General features: G+C 43.5%; 1 protein-coding gene across 2 annotated transcripts in view; it reads right to left on the bottom strand.

Moving 5' to 3' along the window:
* Window positions 1-5,116: 5,116 nt before the first annotated feature.
* LOC147700537 (uncharacterized) overlaps window positions 5,117-13,982 on the bottom strand; it is a 55,705-nt gene continuing 46,839 nt past the window's right edge. For both annotated transcript variants that reach the window (XM_086929690.1, XM_086929691.1), the window contains exon 3: window positions 5,117-7,459. In XM_086929690.1, coding sequence (XP_086785816.1) covers window positions 5,322-6,758 — 1,437 coding nt within the window. In that variant the 5' untranslated portion in view covers window positions 6,759-7,459 and the 3' untranslated portion in view covers window positions 5,117-5,321. The remainder of the gene's footprint in view (window positions 7,460-13,982) is intronic.

Here is a 13,982-nt window from a genome sequence, read left to right on the forward strand (position 1 = left end):
TGGAGGAGCGGGAGACATGAGTCTGAGCATGGGGGCGGGGTTGATGAGGTCAGTGTAGAAGGTTTGGAGGAGCGGGAGACATGAGTCTGAGCATGGGGGTGGGGTTTATGAGGTCAGTGTAGAAGGATTGGAGGAGCGGGAGACATGAGTCTGAGCATGGGGGTGGGGGTTATGAGGTCAGTGTAGAAGGATTGGAGGAGCGGGAGACATGAGTCTGAGCATGGGGGTGGGGTTTATGAGATCAGTGTAGAAGGATTGGAGGAGCGGGAGACATGAGTCTGAGCATGGGGGCGGGGTTTATGAGGTCAGTGTAGAATGATTGGAGGAGCGGGAGACATGAGTCTGAGCATGGGGGTGGGTTTATGAGATCAGTGTAGAAGGATTGGAGGAGCGGGAGACATGAGTCTGAGCATGGGGGCGGGGGTTATGAGGTCAGTATAGAAGGATTGGAGGAGCGGGAGACATGAGTCTGAGCATGGGGGCGGGGGTTTATGAGGTCAGTGTAGAAGGATTGGAGGAGCGGGAGACATGAGTCTGAGCATGGGGGCGGGGTTTATGAGGTCAGTGTAGAAGGATTGGAGGAGCGGGAGGCATGAGTCTGAGCATGGGGGCGGGGTTTATGAGGTCAGTGTAGAAGGATTGGAGGAGCGGGCAACATGAGTCTGAGGATGGGGGTGGGGTTATGAGGTCAGTGTAGAAGGATTGGAGGAGCGGGAGACATGAGTCTGAGCATGGGGGCGGGGTTTATGAGGTCAGTGTAGAAGGATTGGAGGAGCGGGAGACATGAGTCTGAGCATGGGGGTGGGGTTTATGAGGTCAGTGTAGAAGGATTGGAGGAGCGGGAGACATGAGTCTGAGGGTGGGGGTGGGGGCGGGGTTTATTAGGTCAGTTTAGCGCTCTTGGGATTGGAGTAGCGGGAGACATGAGTCTGAGTATGGGGGCGGGGTTATGAGGTCAGTGTAGCGCTCTTGGGATTGGAGGAGCGGGAGCCATGAGTCTGAGCATGGGGGTGGGTTTATGAGGTCAGTGTAGCGCTCTTGTTTCTGTCGCTTATAGTCATCCGCAGTAAGGGCCTGATTTAGATCTCGGCGGACGGGTGACTCCGTCACATTGATGATGAATATCCCATCCGCCGTAATATAAATCCCATTATATCCTATAGAATTTATGTCAGTGGACGGGATATCCGTCACCATTGCGACGGCGTAACCCGTCCGCCGAGGTCTGCATCAGGCCCTCACTCTGAGACTCATAAAACAGCAAATACAGCAAACAAACCCAGGAATTGACCTCAAAATACTGCTCCCCATAATCGGGGTGTTGGGAGCCCCTCGCACTCCAGGCCCCAATGCAAACGCACCTCCTGCACTGTTGATGACTGAGTCCCTGAGTAGCAGGCTATCACCCCTGCCTCTCTCACACCTTCCACACCTTCCCACAGTGCCACTCCACACTTGCAACAGGCTCGCTGTCCCTTCACTAATGACAGCTGCTGCCTTGCAAAGCGGGCTGTCTCCTCTGCCGTTTGTTAAGAACAGGGCTCCCATCTTGCCCCTCCTCCCCCATCTTTGAGTCTAAATTAAGGTGTTTCCTCCGTTGAGCCATTCCTCCGAGGCCAAAGCCACACTGGCACAGCAAGCGTGCAATGGGCAATAATGCAAGCAAAGGAGGATAGTAAAACCACGATGATTGGGGTTTAGTCGGCTTCTCCTACCACGGGGCCCCGGAGCCACTGTACCTACAGCACAACTACTTTCTGCCCCTTCGAGTTAAAAAATACCCCCAAAAAACAGCAAGAGTGACCTGGGCTCTAATGCTACTGAGAACAATGGGCCCTCGCTCTGATTCTTTGGAGTTAGCAGACATACTTGGGGTACAGTGGTCACTTACACCCTTGGCTCCAGTATCTGTAGCACTAATGTGTATGTGTGTGTGTGTATAGGCATTTATATAGCACACTACTTACCCGGAGGGTCCCAAGGCGCTTCGACCGCTGCGAAACCCTTCCTGGCTTCCCTGAGAGATGGTCCCTTAATGGGTATCTCCAGGGTGAGACCAGGCATCCCCGGCGGTCTGGTGGGGCCGTTAGTGAAGATGAGGCAAGGTAATGCCCAGAGTTGCCGAGTGTGATCGCTGATCAGAGTGGGCACCGAGGCGAGAGAATTATCGAGTCCGCTGACCCTGGTCCAGAAACCTGCCGCGCCGGGATTCGAACCCTGGTCCCGGGCCGGATGGCCCTTTAAAAAATCATTAGTGCAGCAGGTGCAGTTGCACTGGGGCCCAGGAGTTTGAGGGTCACAACACCCTAATTACGGGGCGGATTTGTCGGTCAGTTACTGGTTTAGTTTGCTGTACTTGCTGTTTTATGAATCTCACATTTAGGGTTGAAAATGAGCTACTGAAAAAGTACCACTGAAAGGATCTTATAAGCTCCAGCCCCTGTGCTCAGCCCAGTTTCTCCTGCCCCCCTCTTCCTAGAGGGCATTTCTCTGATGAAGTGGTCTCTGTTCATTTGTAAACACAAAAATGAGCCCACCTATAGTGCCCCCTCTTCTGGGCCACATCTTTTACACTCTGCACCTGAATGTGACTCTGTTTCTCCCCTCCCTGCCACTCTCTGGACTCACTTTTTACAAAACCAGCTGTCCCTGAACGGTTGATGCTGACCTTGAGTTGCCTTTGTTTGAAAGCAAAGGTCATGGTGGGGTCTAAAGAGCTAAAGAAGAAAGAGGCTTCTCACCAGCCTTTAATTGATGGAGTGCATTAAAGCTTGATGGCTACAAAGATTTATTCTTTTTAAGAGGTGATATAAGTGTCATTAGCAGAGTTCAACAGTAAATGAGACACTGCATTTCTAAGTTTGTCAGGAAACTACATTGGCTTCCAGTCAAGCACAGAATCACATTCAAAGCGCTTTGTATCACTTTCAAAGCACTGCATGGCCAAGGTCCAGATTTTATTAGGAAAATCTTTAATTGGTACATGCCAGGCAGGTCGGTCCCTTCGATGGGCATCTGCTAAATTTGTAGCAGTTCCCAGGTTTCATCACTTGTCTTGGGGAGGCAGAAGCTTTGTGATAGGAGCAGCAGAAGCTGGAATTCTCTCCCATTAGACATTACAACTTTGCCAACTTTGCTGGCCTATAGGAAGGCCTTGAAAACTTGTTTTTTCTGTACAATAATTCTCACATTTCGGGGCATTCTTCTTCCTCTGTAAACTCAGCTAGCTCCAAGATGCCTTTTAGGCATTCAAGCGCTTTACAAGAAATAATAACAATTTCCTAAAATGTTATCTCTAGGTATAGTCTGATTACTTAGTGCTAAAATATATATTTTGAAAGCACTTGTTTTATCTCAAACACTACTTCAGATGTGGTGTTACAGCTAAAGTTGCTGACTTTGGGCCTGGGGAACCAGGTTTGAGCCCCGGCCTTTGCTCAACATTTTGTAATTCTAGGCAAATCAATTAATCTTCCAGTGCCTAAAAAATAAATGAATGTGACATATTGCCATATAACTGGTACTCATGTAAACGCTCCAATACCTTCCTGTTGTGCCCAAACTATACTGCAAATAAATAAATAAATGGTGTCAGTCTAGCTTATATGGAGTGTAATACTATTTTAAATGAGGACTTACAAACTCACAGTGCTTTCGGTCACAGGCTGGGATCCCTTAGGAGAACCAATACATATGTCATTATTCCACACAACACCAACTAGGATTTAGTTATGTGCCTTTCTGGTCACACACACACACACACAGACATCTGCAGTGAGTGCATTTACCAACTGAGATTGTTAATTTCTCACTGATTATTTTTTTTGTTTGTTTTATATAGTGCAAACTTGACCTGAAGGTACTGGAGTGCTTCACATGAGCACCAGTTACATTACACACAGTCACATTAATTTGTTTAGCACAGGTAAATTAAGTTTTTTGCAAAGAATTATAAAATGTGGAACTTGCATTTATTATTCATTTCACTGTGCGCAGGTTACTTTACAAGCAGTTACGTGCAGAAAAAAATAACAAAATACTTACATATTTGTCCTTTTTAGCCAATCCTTTGACCCTGCGATGACATTCAATGACCTCTGCCCCCATAGCACTCCGGATCAAGAGCACCCATACTTTTCATGCACTTCAAGATTTGTAAATGAAGACAGCCTGGAAACCCACCAAATAAAGAAGGCAGCACGTCTAGGCCATCTTTATTTACACTTCTTTCCTGAGGCATTTGTCCCTTTTAGAGAATTGAGCCACGGACCCTCAGGGGTCAGGCCCCACATTTTGAAGACCTCTCCTCTAGATGAACACACTCAAGAATTCACACCTGGATAAGGGTTTATATACTTTTATTGAAAGCTAAACACCTATCCTAGTACACACAACTTGTATAGTGGTAACAGTAAAAACAATCAGGAAAGCAGTCAATATCTTTACAAGAAAACAGAAAAGAAGGAAATATTGAAACATGATAATTAAAAATCCAGCATATATTTTAGAATGTGAAAAGACAGTTTCCCAACCCCTTTTGCATCTGCCTCGGGTAAACTTAGTACTAGAGGGAAACCCTATGAAGTCATATTAGATAACCTGCCTGGAAGCGACATCCATATACCTTGGCAGAACAAAAAGAGTTTTGTTCTAGGTGGCAGAAAGAGTTACAGTCCACGTCCTTCAATAAGCTGCACTCAGATGAAATGTGCAGAAGCAGTTTCCTTTGAAAGGGAAGTTGTTGATATCACGGTCTCAGCTGTGCCCCAGCAGCACCTCCTCGTGTCTGGTCCAACGCCCTCTCAGGGTACAATACATGTTCAAAGCTTTCATAACTTTATGTGCAGAAATTGTTGTAAGATCATGTTAAAATACAACTAGCGCTTCTGTCTCCTCTCTGTCTCTTACGCACTTCTGTTAGACTTCATGCGCAATTTGCTAAAATTAAATAACAGGGAAGCCAATGTACCAATGTTCAAAAATCATCTAGAATCACTTACTTGTGTAATCAATATTATCACAATATCTCAGAGCAAGTATTTCACTGGTGTATGATTAAAGCATTTTCATTTAAAGCCATAGATTGTGAATAACTGAAGCTAAAACTAAATATCTAGAACAACCAATATATATGAAATATATAAAAATGATCACAGAACGGCTTGAAATCTATCATCTTTGCGGACGACATCCTTGTACAGCGCCCAAGTTTAGTTTTTTTAGACTTGATTCTTGAAGATGCTGTTCTGCATTATGAGGAATAGAAAACAAATTCAACCTTCAGTTTTCCATCCTATACTTTGTAGCTTTTAGATGCTTTGTCATTGCTTAATTTCCATATGTTGTTTCTCATGAGAAGTCAGACATCTTTTCTGGCTAAACCCTTTCCCACATTCCGTACACTTGTAACGTTTATCCACAGAATGTATTCCCTCATGTTTCAAACGATCTCCCAGGTGGTTAAATCCTTTTTCACATACAGTACATCTGTAAGGTTTGTCACCAGTGTGCGTCCTCTGATGCACAGTAAGTGTGAATGTACGGCCAAAGCTTTTGTCACATTCAGTGCACTGATACGGTTTTTCCCCTGTATGCGTTCGTTCATGTCGGATTAGAGAAACTTTATCACGGAATCTTTTCCCACATTCAGTGCACAGACAAGGTTTCTCACCTGTATGTGTTTTTTCATGTTGTGTAAGGTGGGTTTTGGTAAAGTAGCTTTTCTCACATTTTGTACAAAGATGTGTTTTTTCTCTTCCTGTGTGTATTCTTTTGTGCAAAAGTAGACTTCCAGATTGACTATAACTTTTCCCACAGTCACTGCACCGATACGGTTTTTCACCTGTATGGATTCTCTCATGAATTCTCAGTCTAACAGTAGAACTAAAACATTTACTGCATTCTGAGCACTGATAAGGTTTCTCCCCAGTATGTGTTCTCTCATGGATAGTAAGCAGTCCTTTAGTAATAAAGCTTTTCTTACATTCTGGGCACTGATACGGTTTCTCACCCGTATGTACTCTTAAATGGCGTTTGAGACATTCCTTACGCCTAAATCCTTTCCCACATTCACTGCAAACATGTATCTTTTCATCCATGTGTGTTCTTTTATGGACAGTGTTGTTTGTCCTGTATTTTTTTAACTGAAATATTTTTTCACCTGTGTGTTTTCTTAAATGTTTCTTCATCTCACTTTTCAGATAACATCTTTTATCAAACTCAGTGCTATGAAAGGGTTTCTCACCTGTATGGATTCTTTCATGGCCTGAGAGAGAATCCTTTGCCTCGAACCTTTTCCCACATTCACCGCACTGAAATGGCTTCTCTCCTGTGTGTATTTTTATGTGAACTTTAAGACCTCCCATCTGGCTGAACCTTTTCCCGCACTCAATGCACTGATGAGGTCTTTGCCCTGTATGTGTTTTCTCATGTTCTGTCAGATTGCCTTTAGTAGGGAAACTGATGTTGCATTCAGAGCACTGGTAGGGTTTCTCACCTGTGTGTGTCCTCTCATGAATAGAAAGTTGTCCTTTCTGGCAGAAGCATTTGCCACATTCAGAGCACTGGTATGGCTTGTAACCTGTACGTGTTCTCTCATGGTATGAAAGGTGGGCTTTTGTACTGAACTTTTTCCCACATTCAGAGCATTGGAAGTGCTTGTTACCTGTATGGATTCTCTCATGGACGATAAGTTGGTGCTTTAACCTGAACCCTTTGTCACATTCAGAGCACTGATATAATTTCTTATTTAGAGGCATTTTCTTGTGTTTAGGAATGTCTGTAAACTCTGGATAGTAAGCTCTGTCCACAGAGGATAGTACGCTCCGACACCCTAGGAAACTTATCGATCTCTATGGTTTGTGGCTAAAAGGCTCCGAATGCTGAGGCTCTGTTAGATGTGGATAATAAGCACTGTTGCCCTTGGACAGTAAGTTTATCGACTGTACACAGTAATCTCAGTTGATTGTGGATAGTGAGTTCTGCCAACGGTGGATATTAAGCTCTTACTTCCATAGTAAGCTCAATTAACTGTCGCTAGCGAGGTCTCTACATTATGTGTACTGACAATTTATAATTCAAATAATACTCTACTGTTTAGAACTCCCTTCTGGTTGTGATATTTTGTACATTAGCCCCCAAATAGTGTTTATTTTAGTAGCAATTCAATCAGGTAATGGGAGAAAAATATATAGCTCCAAGGAATCCTTCATTCAGTAGATTTGTCTTGTCTCGTGGGTGGTTCTCATGATGTGACCACGCATTTGACGGATGATTCAGACCATCTTCACATTCTGTAACTTAAAATCTCTCCGTTCTTGATTATTTTCAGACTGCGTGTGCCTTCTAATATCGTTTCTGGTGCATTTTCACATGCTTTTCATTACATTTTTAGCAGTGTCATTCTTCATGTGATATAACAAAGGCGTCACTGTATCAGTTTCTGCTCAGGCTTTAATACCTGTTGATTTAAAATAGTTTCTCCATTAGTTTCTGCATTTACAATAATACACAAATAGCATTAATAATCTTATCTTGTGAACTATTAAGACACTGTGTGTACAAGTCCCTTCCCTCATAGGAACACAGGGGCAGAAGGGTTTTGAAAGTCTGTGAAGGTAAAGAAAGTGAATCAATTAACAGTTATTGCCGGCACAGCTGCTCTGCCTGGTCTGCTCACGGTGTCGGGCAGCTAAAAATCAGATTGCAGAATGACTAATCTCATGATAATAGCATGTTTGGACAACAAGATCCAGACCAGTAACATATCTGAGCCTTTGCTAAAGAAACGTTTATTGTAATTTATGGTATGATTTGGGATTGGAGAACACCACCACAGTAATAAGATGCAGTCACATCATAAAGAAATAACTTCTATGCTTTTAAAAAAAATAGATAAACACAGAACAAGGGGACCCTTATAGTCAGAAGAGACCAAGGGTAGTAGTAAGTTATTAGAGACAGCAGTCCCTTTCAAGAAGAATACATCCATATAGCCACAAAATTACACTCAGGATTGGGTCTATTCCTGTCCAAATGAATGTTATTAGGATTTATTAAACAAAAATAAAACATAGAAACAATACATTAACAAAGTGAGCAGGACGTGACGGGGTTTCTGGAAATCAACAGATTTCCTTACCTCAGGCATGTAACTTAAAGTGACTTTTAAGTGAATATAGGAAATAACAGTCACAGTAAAAAGAACATCTTGTACTCCGTACAAATCATAAATGAAGGTAAGAGTTAAGACGTGGTTGTCGACGATGTTTCGATCCCCAACAATGGTTATGGGATCATCATCAGGACTAATGAATCAAAAAATGCCTGAGAAGTTGCCTGGATAAGGTAGGGGAGGGGGTAAGAGGGATAAAGGGGGGAGGCGAGGGTGAGAAGAGGGAAGGTAAAGGGAGAAAGAGTTATTAGGGAGGTAGGGTGACTGATAGGGGGTTGGCACTTACACCAGTGTGAGCAATAATGAATTAATTGCGGGTTACACATTCCATGCTGGGGACCCAGTGTGGTGAGTTGCAGGCAGCTCAGTCTAAACTCATATGCAGAGTTAGGTGAAGGCGAGGCAATTTACGCATACATGATCCAAAGGTGACACTTATATCATGCAATAGGAGATAAGGAGAAGGCTCTTTCTATGGAGGCAGTGAATGAGACACGAGAGGAACGATGTCCTAACCAAGGGTGATAGATCCAGCGCAGACTTCGAGGTTCCTGGTAAATTGTCAATTGGGAGTCATGGAGAGGATCAATGGACTGGCTTGAAACCAACAAGATTTTGTCCCATCTCAACCCATTTGCCCTGAACGTTTTGGAGTGGAGAAGGTAAATAGATCTTATCTTTTTAATTTGGAAAGGATATGAAGAATCTCTTATTCAGTTCCAGGAATGCTTAAATGCCCATTGTAATGGTCTTAAATTTACTTAAAATCCACCAAGGGAACCTCCTGAGATTCCACCGAGCTGCACTGCCACGACACGACATCATTTGAATCAAATGAATTAAGTTCATGTGCTTTACTCTTTGCTTTTTTTCTTTAATTTTAAACTATTAACTTTCATCCATGCTTTATAGTTCAATTCATTTTATTCAATCGTAATCTTTGGTTCACCGATTTTCTAAAAGGTTTCTAAAAAGGTTCAGGAGTCCATGGTAGGTTCCACATGCCATAATTTATTTACATCCACCCAATGCATTTCGGGAACTTATTCCCTTCGTCAGGGGCATCTACCAATACAAATATAAACATAATTCATTCAATTTTAATGCAACATGCTACATTGTATTTTAAACAACTATCCTCTATAAACTACCAAATGCATGTAATTCTGTGAACATTAATTGCAACATTATAGAAAGTATATTTATCCCATTCCTAACACATATGGCTTTCTGTTGCCCCTTCGTCGTTCTCTCATAATTAACTAGGCTTTTAAATACAAAAGTGCGTCCTGCCTTTTCACATGACGCTCAAAATCATTATTTTAACCAAAAAATCGGACTTGCAGATGCTAATTGCTTTGCGCTTACCGTGACATGCTGGTTAATCCAAGTAAAAACAATTAAATCTTCCTAACATTCTTTCTCGTATCGTATAGCAACGCATGTCCTCTTGAATAGATTCAAGTGAAACTGTATTAAATTTACTTTAACATATGGCAAAAAAGAGACGGCCTTCCTTGACTTATTAATCATAAGTACAACAATAGGCTCTACACCACCCTCTACCGCAAGCTAACTGAGAAAAACACTCTACTTGCCTACAATAGCCATCACCCACGGGCATTGCGAGATTCCCTAACTTATTCACAATTCCTGCACATCAGACGCAATTGTTTCCATAAAAAGGACTACTTCAGAGAAGCACATAATCTCTTGAAAAGGATAACTAATAGAGGCTATCCACGAAACTCGTCAAGAACTCACTCAAGCGCACGAGGTACTGTCCTTGTGAAACACTCCTGACCCAAAAGCTAGAAACTGTGATGAGAAGACTGTATGTGTCACCATATTCACGCCGATTTCTAATTCAGTCAAGAAATGTATTTTAAAACATTGGCCTGTACTCACTGCTGGAAAATTGAAATTAGAACCGCCTTTGTTTGCCTTTAAAAATAATAAGAGCATAAAAGATCTCTTAGGGCAGCTCTGGCAACCAAGAAATGACGCAGACACTCACAGAGATATGGGGCCTCCCTACTACACTGGGCCACTATAAATGTGGTAGTTGTAGTGTTTGTCATTTAACAACTGATACGAAGAAATCTGCGTATGCAATAATTGATGTAACCTTAACCAATTACTCCAATAGTAACACTCAAAATGTTATATATCATATGCAATCACATGCCCATGCAATCTAATCTATATTGGGCAAACTACGCAAAAAATCAGAATCAGAATATGCCAACACCGGAGCCGCCTGAGATGCCAAACGCCCAATGCGCCACTTGTGGAACTTTTCACCATCCAGGGGCATACCGAAAACGACCTTCATTGGCAAGTAATTAATGTGATCCAATCACCACCCTGTATTTCTGACATCAGTGGTATCCTAAACAAGAAGGAACTTAAATGGATTTTACAGTCTCCATACTGAATTAAACCGCATGGAGGACTGGACTAACCTGATCGAAAGAGTAGAATGACTTTCCTCTCCACTTTCATGACAATAAGGCTATTACACCATGATTACAAACATTGGTGAACCACCAATTTGTGCCTAATGTAACTCTACCTATATACTTATGTCCTAATTCAATTAGCCACACTTTATTAGTCCTATGCCATATCGTGACACTTATATGCTCTGGACTGGTTTTGAAGTTGACTAATGTTGAATCAGAATGCTACACAATGTTCTAATTTTAATTGGGCCACTCTGTCTTGATCTCATGCAATATCATTACATTTACATGCTGGTGAATATCTGTATATTCTACTACGGATGAATGTGAATGGCTCACCCTTTACTCATTTCCAAACCCTGCTCTCTGCGTATCCCCTTCTCCGCTTTACCATCTAACAGCGTACTTCACCCATCATGGCACCCACCACTAGCCGGGCTAAAACAGGTTAATGCTGCTCTAGCTATTACGCTAACGCGCATGCGCACAGTCACGCATTGATACTTAATCGACCCGCGGCGTAAGCACTCATCGTTCTATCACTTCCGGACCACAATCCTCGCGGCCATTGTGCAGGTAAGCTTGTTAGCTTTCACTTTCCATATACCAGCTGTATGCAGGACCTCGCGCCTCACTTCAGCCAGCGCTCGTACTTCAACACTTTCTCTCCCTTTTCCACCCCTCGGGCCTCTCATCCTTGGATTCATTCCCTGGCTTCGGTCTCCCCGAACGTCGAGCGTGGTAAGTACAGCATGATACCACATACTTGTTTCCTCTACAGCCTAGCTAGCTTCACAGACCCTCATGCATTACCAATCTTTTTTTGCAGCTATCAGGCGCTGCCAGTACCTATCTACCCCCACCTACGGATCTAGTTCGGGTTGAGACCTTGTTCTCCCCTAAGACCTTATCTCGATAAACGCTCTCACGCTTTCACTACATGTTTGGTTGTGTGACCTCTGGTGCCTCTGTCGTCTTCTTAATCACCCCCTTATCTGACCTTCCTTAACCAGTCGACCTGCCGCACACACACTAGCCGCCCTGGATAGGACATTGATGCTCTCCACGTGACTCTTAAATGACAATCTACCAGGAATCTCAAAGTCTGCACTGGATCTATCAGCCTTTAGTTAGGACATTGTTCCTCTCCACTTGTATTGTGTCTCACACGCTGCATCTATAGTAAGAACCTTCTCCTTATCACCTATTGCATAATATAAGCGTCTCCATCGGATCATGTAAGCGTAGATTGCCTCGCCTTCACCTAACTCTGCATGAGTTTAGACTGAGCTGTCTGCAACCCACCACACTGGGTCCCCAGCATAGAATGTGTCACCCGCAATTAAATAATTATTATTCACACTGGTGTAAGCGCCAACCCCCTATCAGTCACCCTACCTCCCTAATAACTCTTTCTCCCTTCCTTCTTCTCTCCCTCCCTTCCCCCTCTTTATCCCTCTTACCCCTCTCCCCTACCTTATCCAGGAACTTCTCAGGCATTTTTTAATTCATTAGTCCTGATGATGATCCAATAACCATTGTTGGGGATCGAAACGTCGTCGACAACCACGTCTTAACTCTTACCTTCATTTATGATTTATACGGAGTACAAGATGTTCTTTTTATTGTGACTGTTTTTATTTCCGATTTTCATTTAAACGTCACTATAAATTACATGCCTGAGGTAAGGAAATCTGTCACATCCTGCTAACTTTATGTTAATGTATTGTTTCCATGTTTTATTTTTGTTTAATAAATCCTCATACCATCCATTTGGACAGGAATAGGCCCAATCCTGATTGTAGTTTTGTGGCTGTATGGTTTTAAAAAAGTACATCAAAAGACAGACATGATGTGTGAGAACTATTGAGAAGAGTGATATGTGGTGATAGCGGTCCTTTGGGATGGCATCTCTCCGAGCGAGTGAAACAGCATTTTCCCTGGTCAGCGGTGAATGTACGTGGCTCCCGACCTGTGGGTGGAGGGAAGGCAGCTCTCTTGATCTGCTACCTCCTAGCACAGAAGTTTATATACTTTGCTGCAGCCTTGTTGCAAAAAAGAAGCCTCTGGCACCAGTAGAGAGGAAAAGCAGCACAGAATGGGCTTAAAAGCAGCTTAAGATGGAAAAGACCTCATGAAAGAGGCTGGGATCTCGGGCATCACCCAAATATTGAACAGGGACCCATAATTCCCATCTCAGCAAGAGGCCAGTAGGAAGAGGACAAAATAAAGTCCCCTTGATAAACCGCCCACAAAGCGCAGCTGAAACTGAGCTGGAAATCTGAGTTAGATAAACACCTGGGCAGAAATGAATCTGGCACTTGTGACAAGGGGCCTCCCAAGGCGGAATCGACAGAAAAAGAAGAAATTTTCCCAGAGTAGGTGCTGGTTCACTGCAAAACCACAGGGTGCCAGAAGGTAAAACAGCAAGCACCCCCATCCCTCTCCCTCCAGACCACATTGTACAACTAGCAGAGTTACCAACATTGGGTGAAATTAAGGTACAGAAAAATCTGTCATCAGGAAGCGAAGATGATACAGGTGCTGAAAAACCAACACCAGTAGATGCCAAACTGAAAAGAATTCTTGAAACACTCACGTCTATAAAGAACGTATTGGAATCCAAACATGGGAAGTTGTCTGGCTGCGTCAAAGAGACCGAAATGACTATATCACAACTGCAACCATGGAGGAAATTGAGGGCACATTCCAAGACCTCACAGACTGTTTTTCTTGAATAAGCAGAGGGACATGACATGGTTTAATTCCTCAAACAATGGCTGGAAACTTAAGTTGCACCCCAGCAGACTACCTAGTTATATACCTCGATAGAGCGGTGGTCTAGCACAGAGGTCTTCAAAACATTTTGTTTATGGGGTCTTAAAGCAAAAAAAAAGTTTGAAGTCAGGCCCTCCTCATCAACATTTAATGGATAGGATTAGGCAAGTGAGAGGGGCAGGGCTTATGAGATGCCGCTGCTGGAAGTGGAGAAAGTGTCTGTGGGAATCCATACGTGGATTCTTGTCGAGGAGTACCTGAAAGCAGAGGGGATAGAGTCTGGGTCACTGAGGAGTGACCAGGAGCTTGATAGACGAATGCCCATGATGTCAGGTGCTTCAGGGAAGATGACGAGGACCTTGACCCTGCAGCGGTGGGGACCAGGCGATGCAGAGGACGATCAGGAACTGGATATGAGCTGTCCCACGAAGGATGTCGAGTGCTGAGGGGTCGGGGTCCGGCGGGAGCACCAACAAGACTTGGCCAATACAGCCCACCCAGGAAGTAAAGAAAGTATACGATGAGGACCAGCAAGGTCCAGGAGACTCACCACAAATGGGGGAGTC

This window comes from Lissotriton vulgaris, chromosome 7 (genome assembly GCF_964263255.1).
Source record: "Lissotriton vulgaris chromosome 7, aLisVul1.2, whole genome shotgun sequence".
Taxonomy (NCBI): domain Eukaryota; kingdom Metazoa; phylum Chordata; class Amphibia; order Caudata; family Salamandridae; genus Lissotriton; species Lissotriton vulgaris.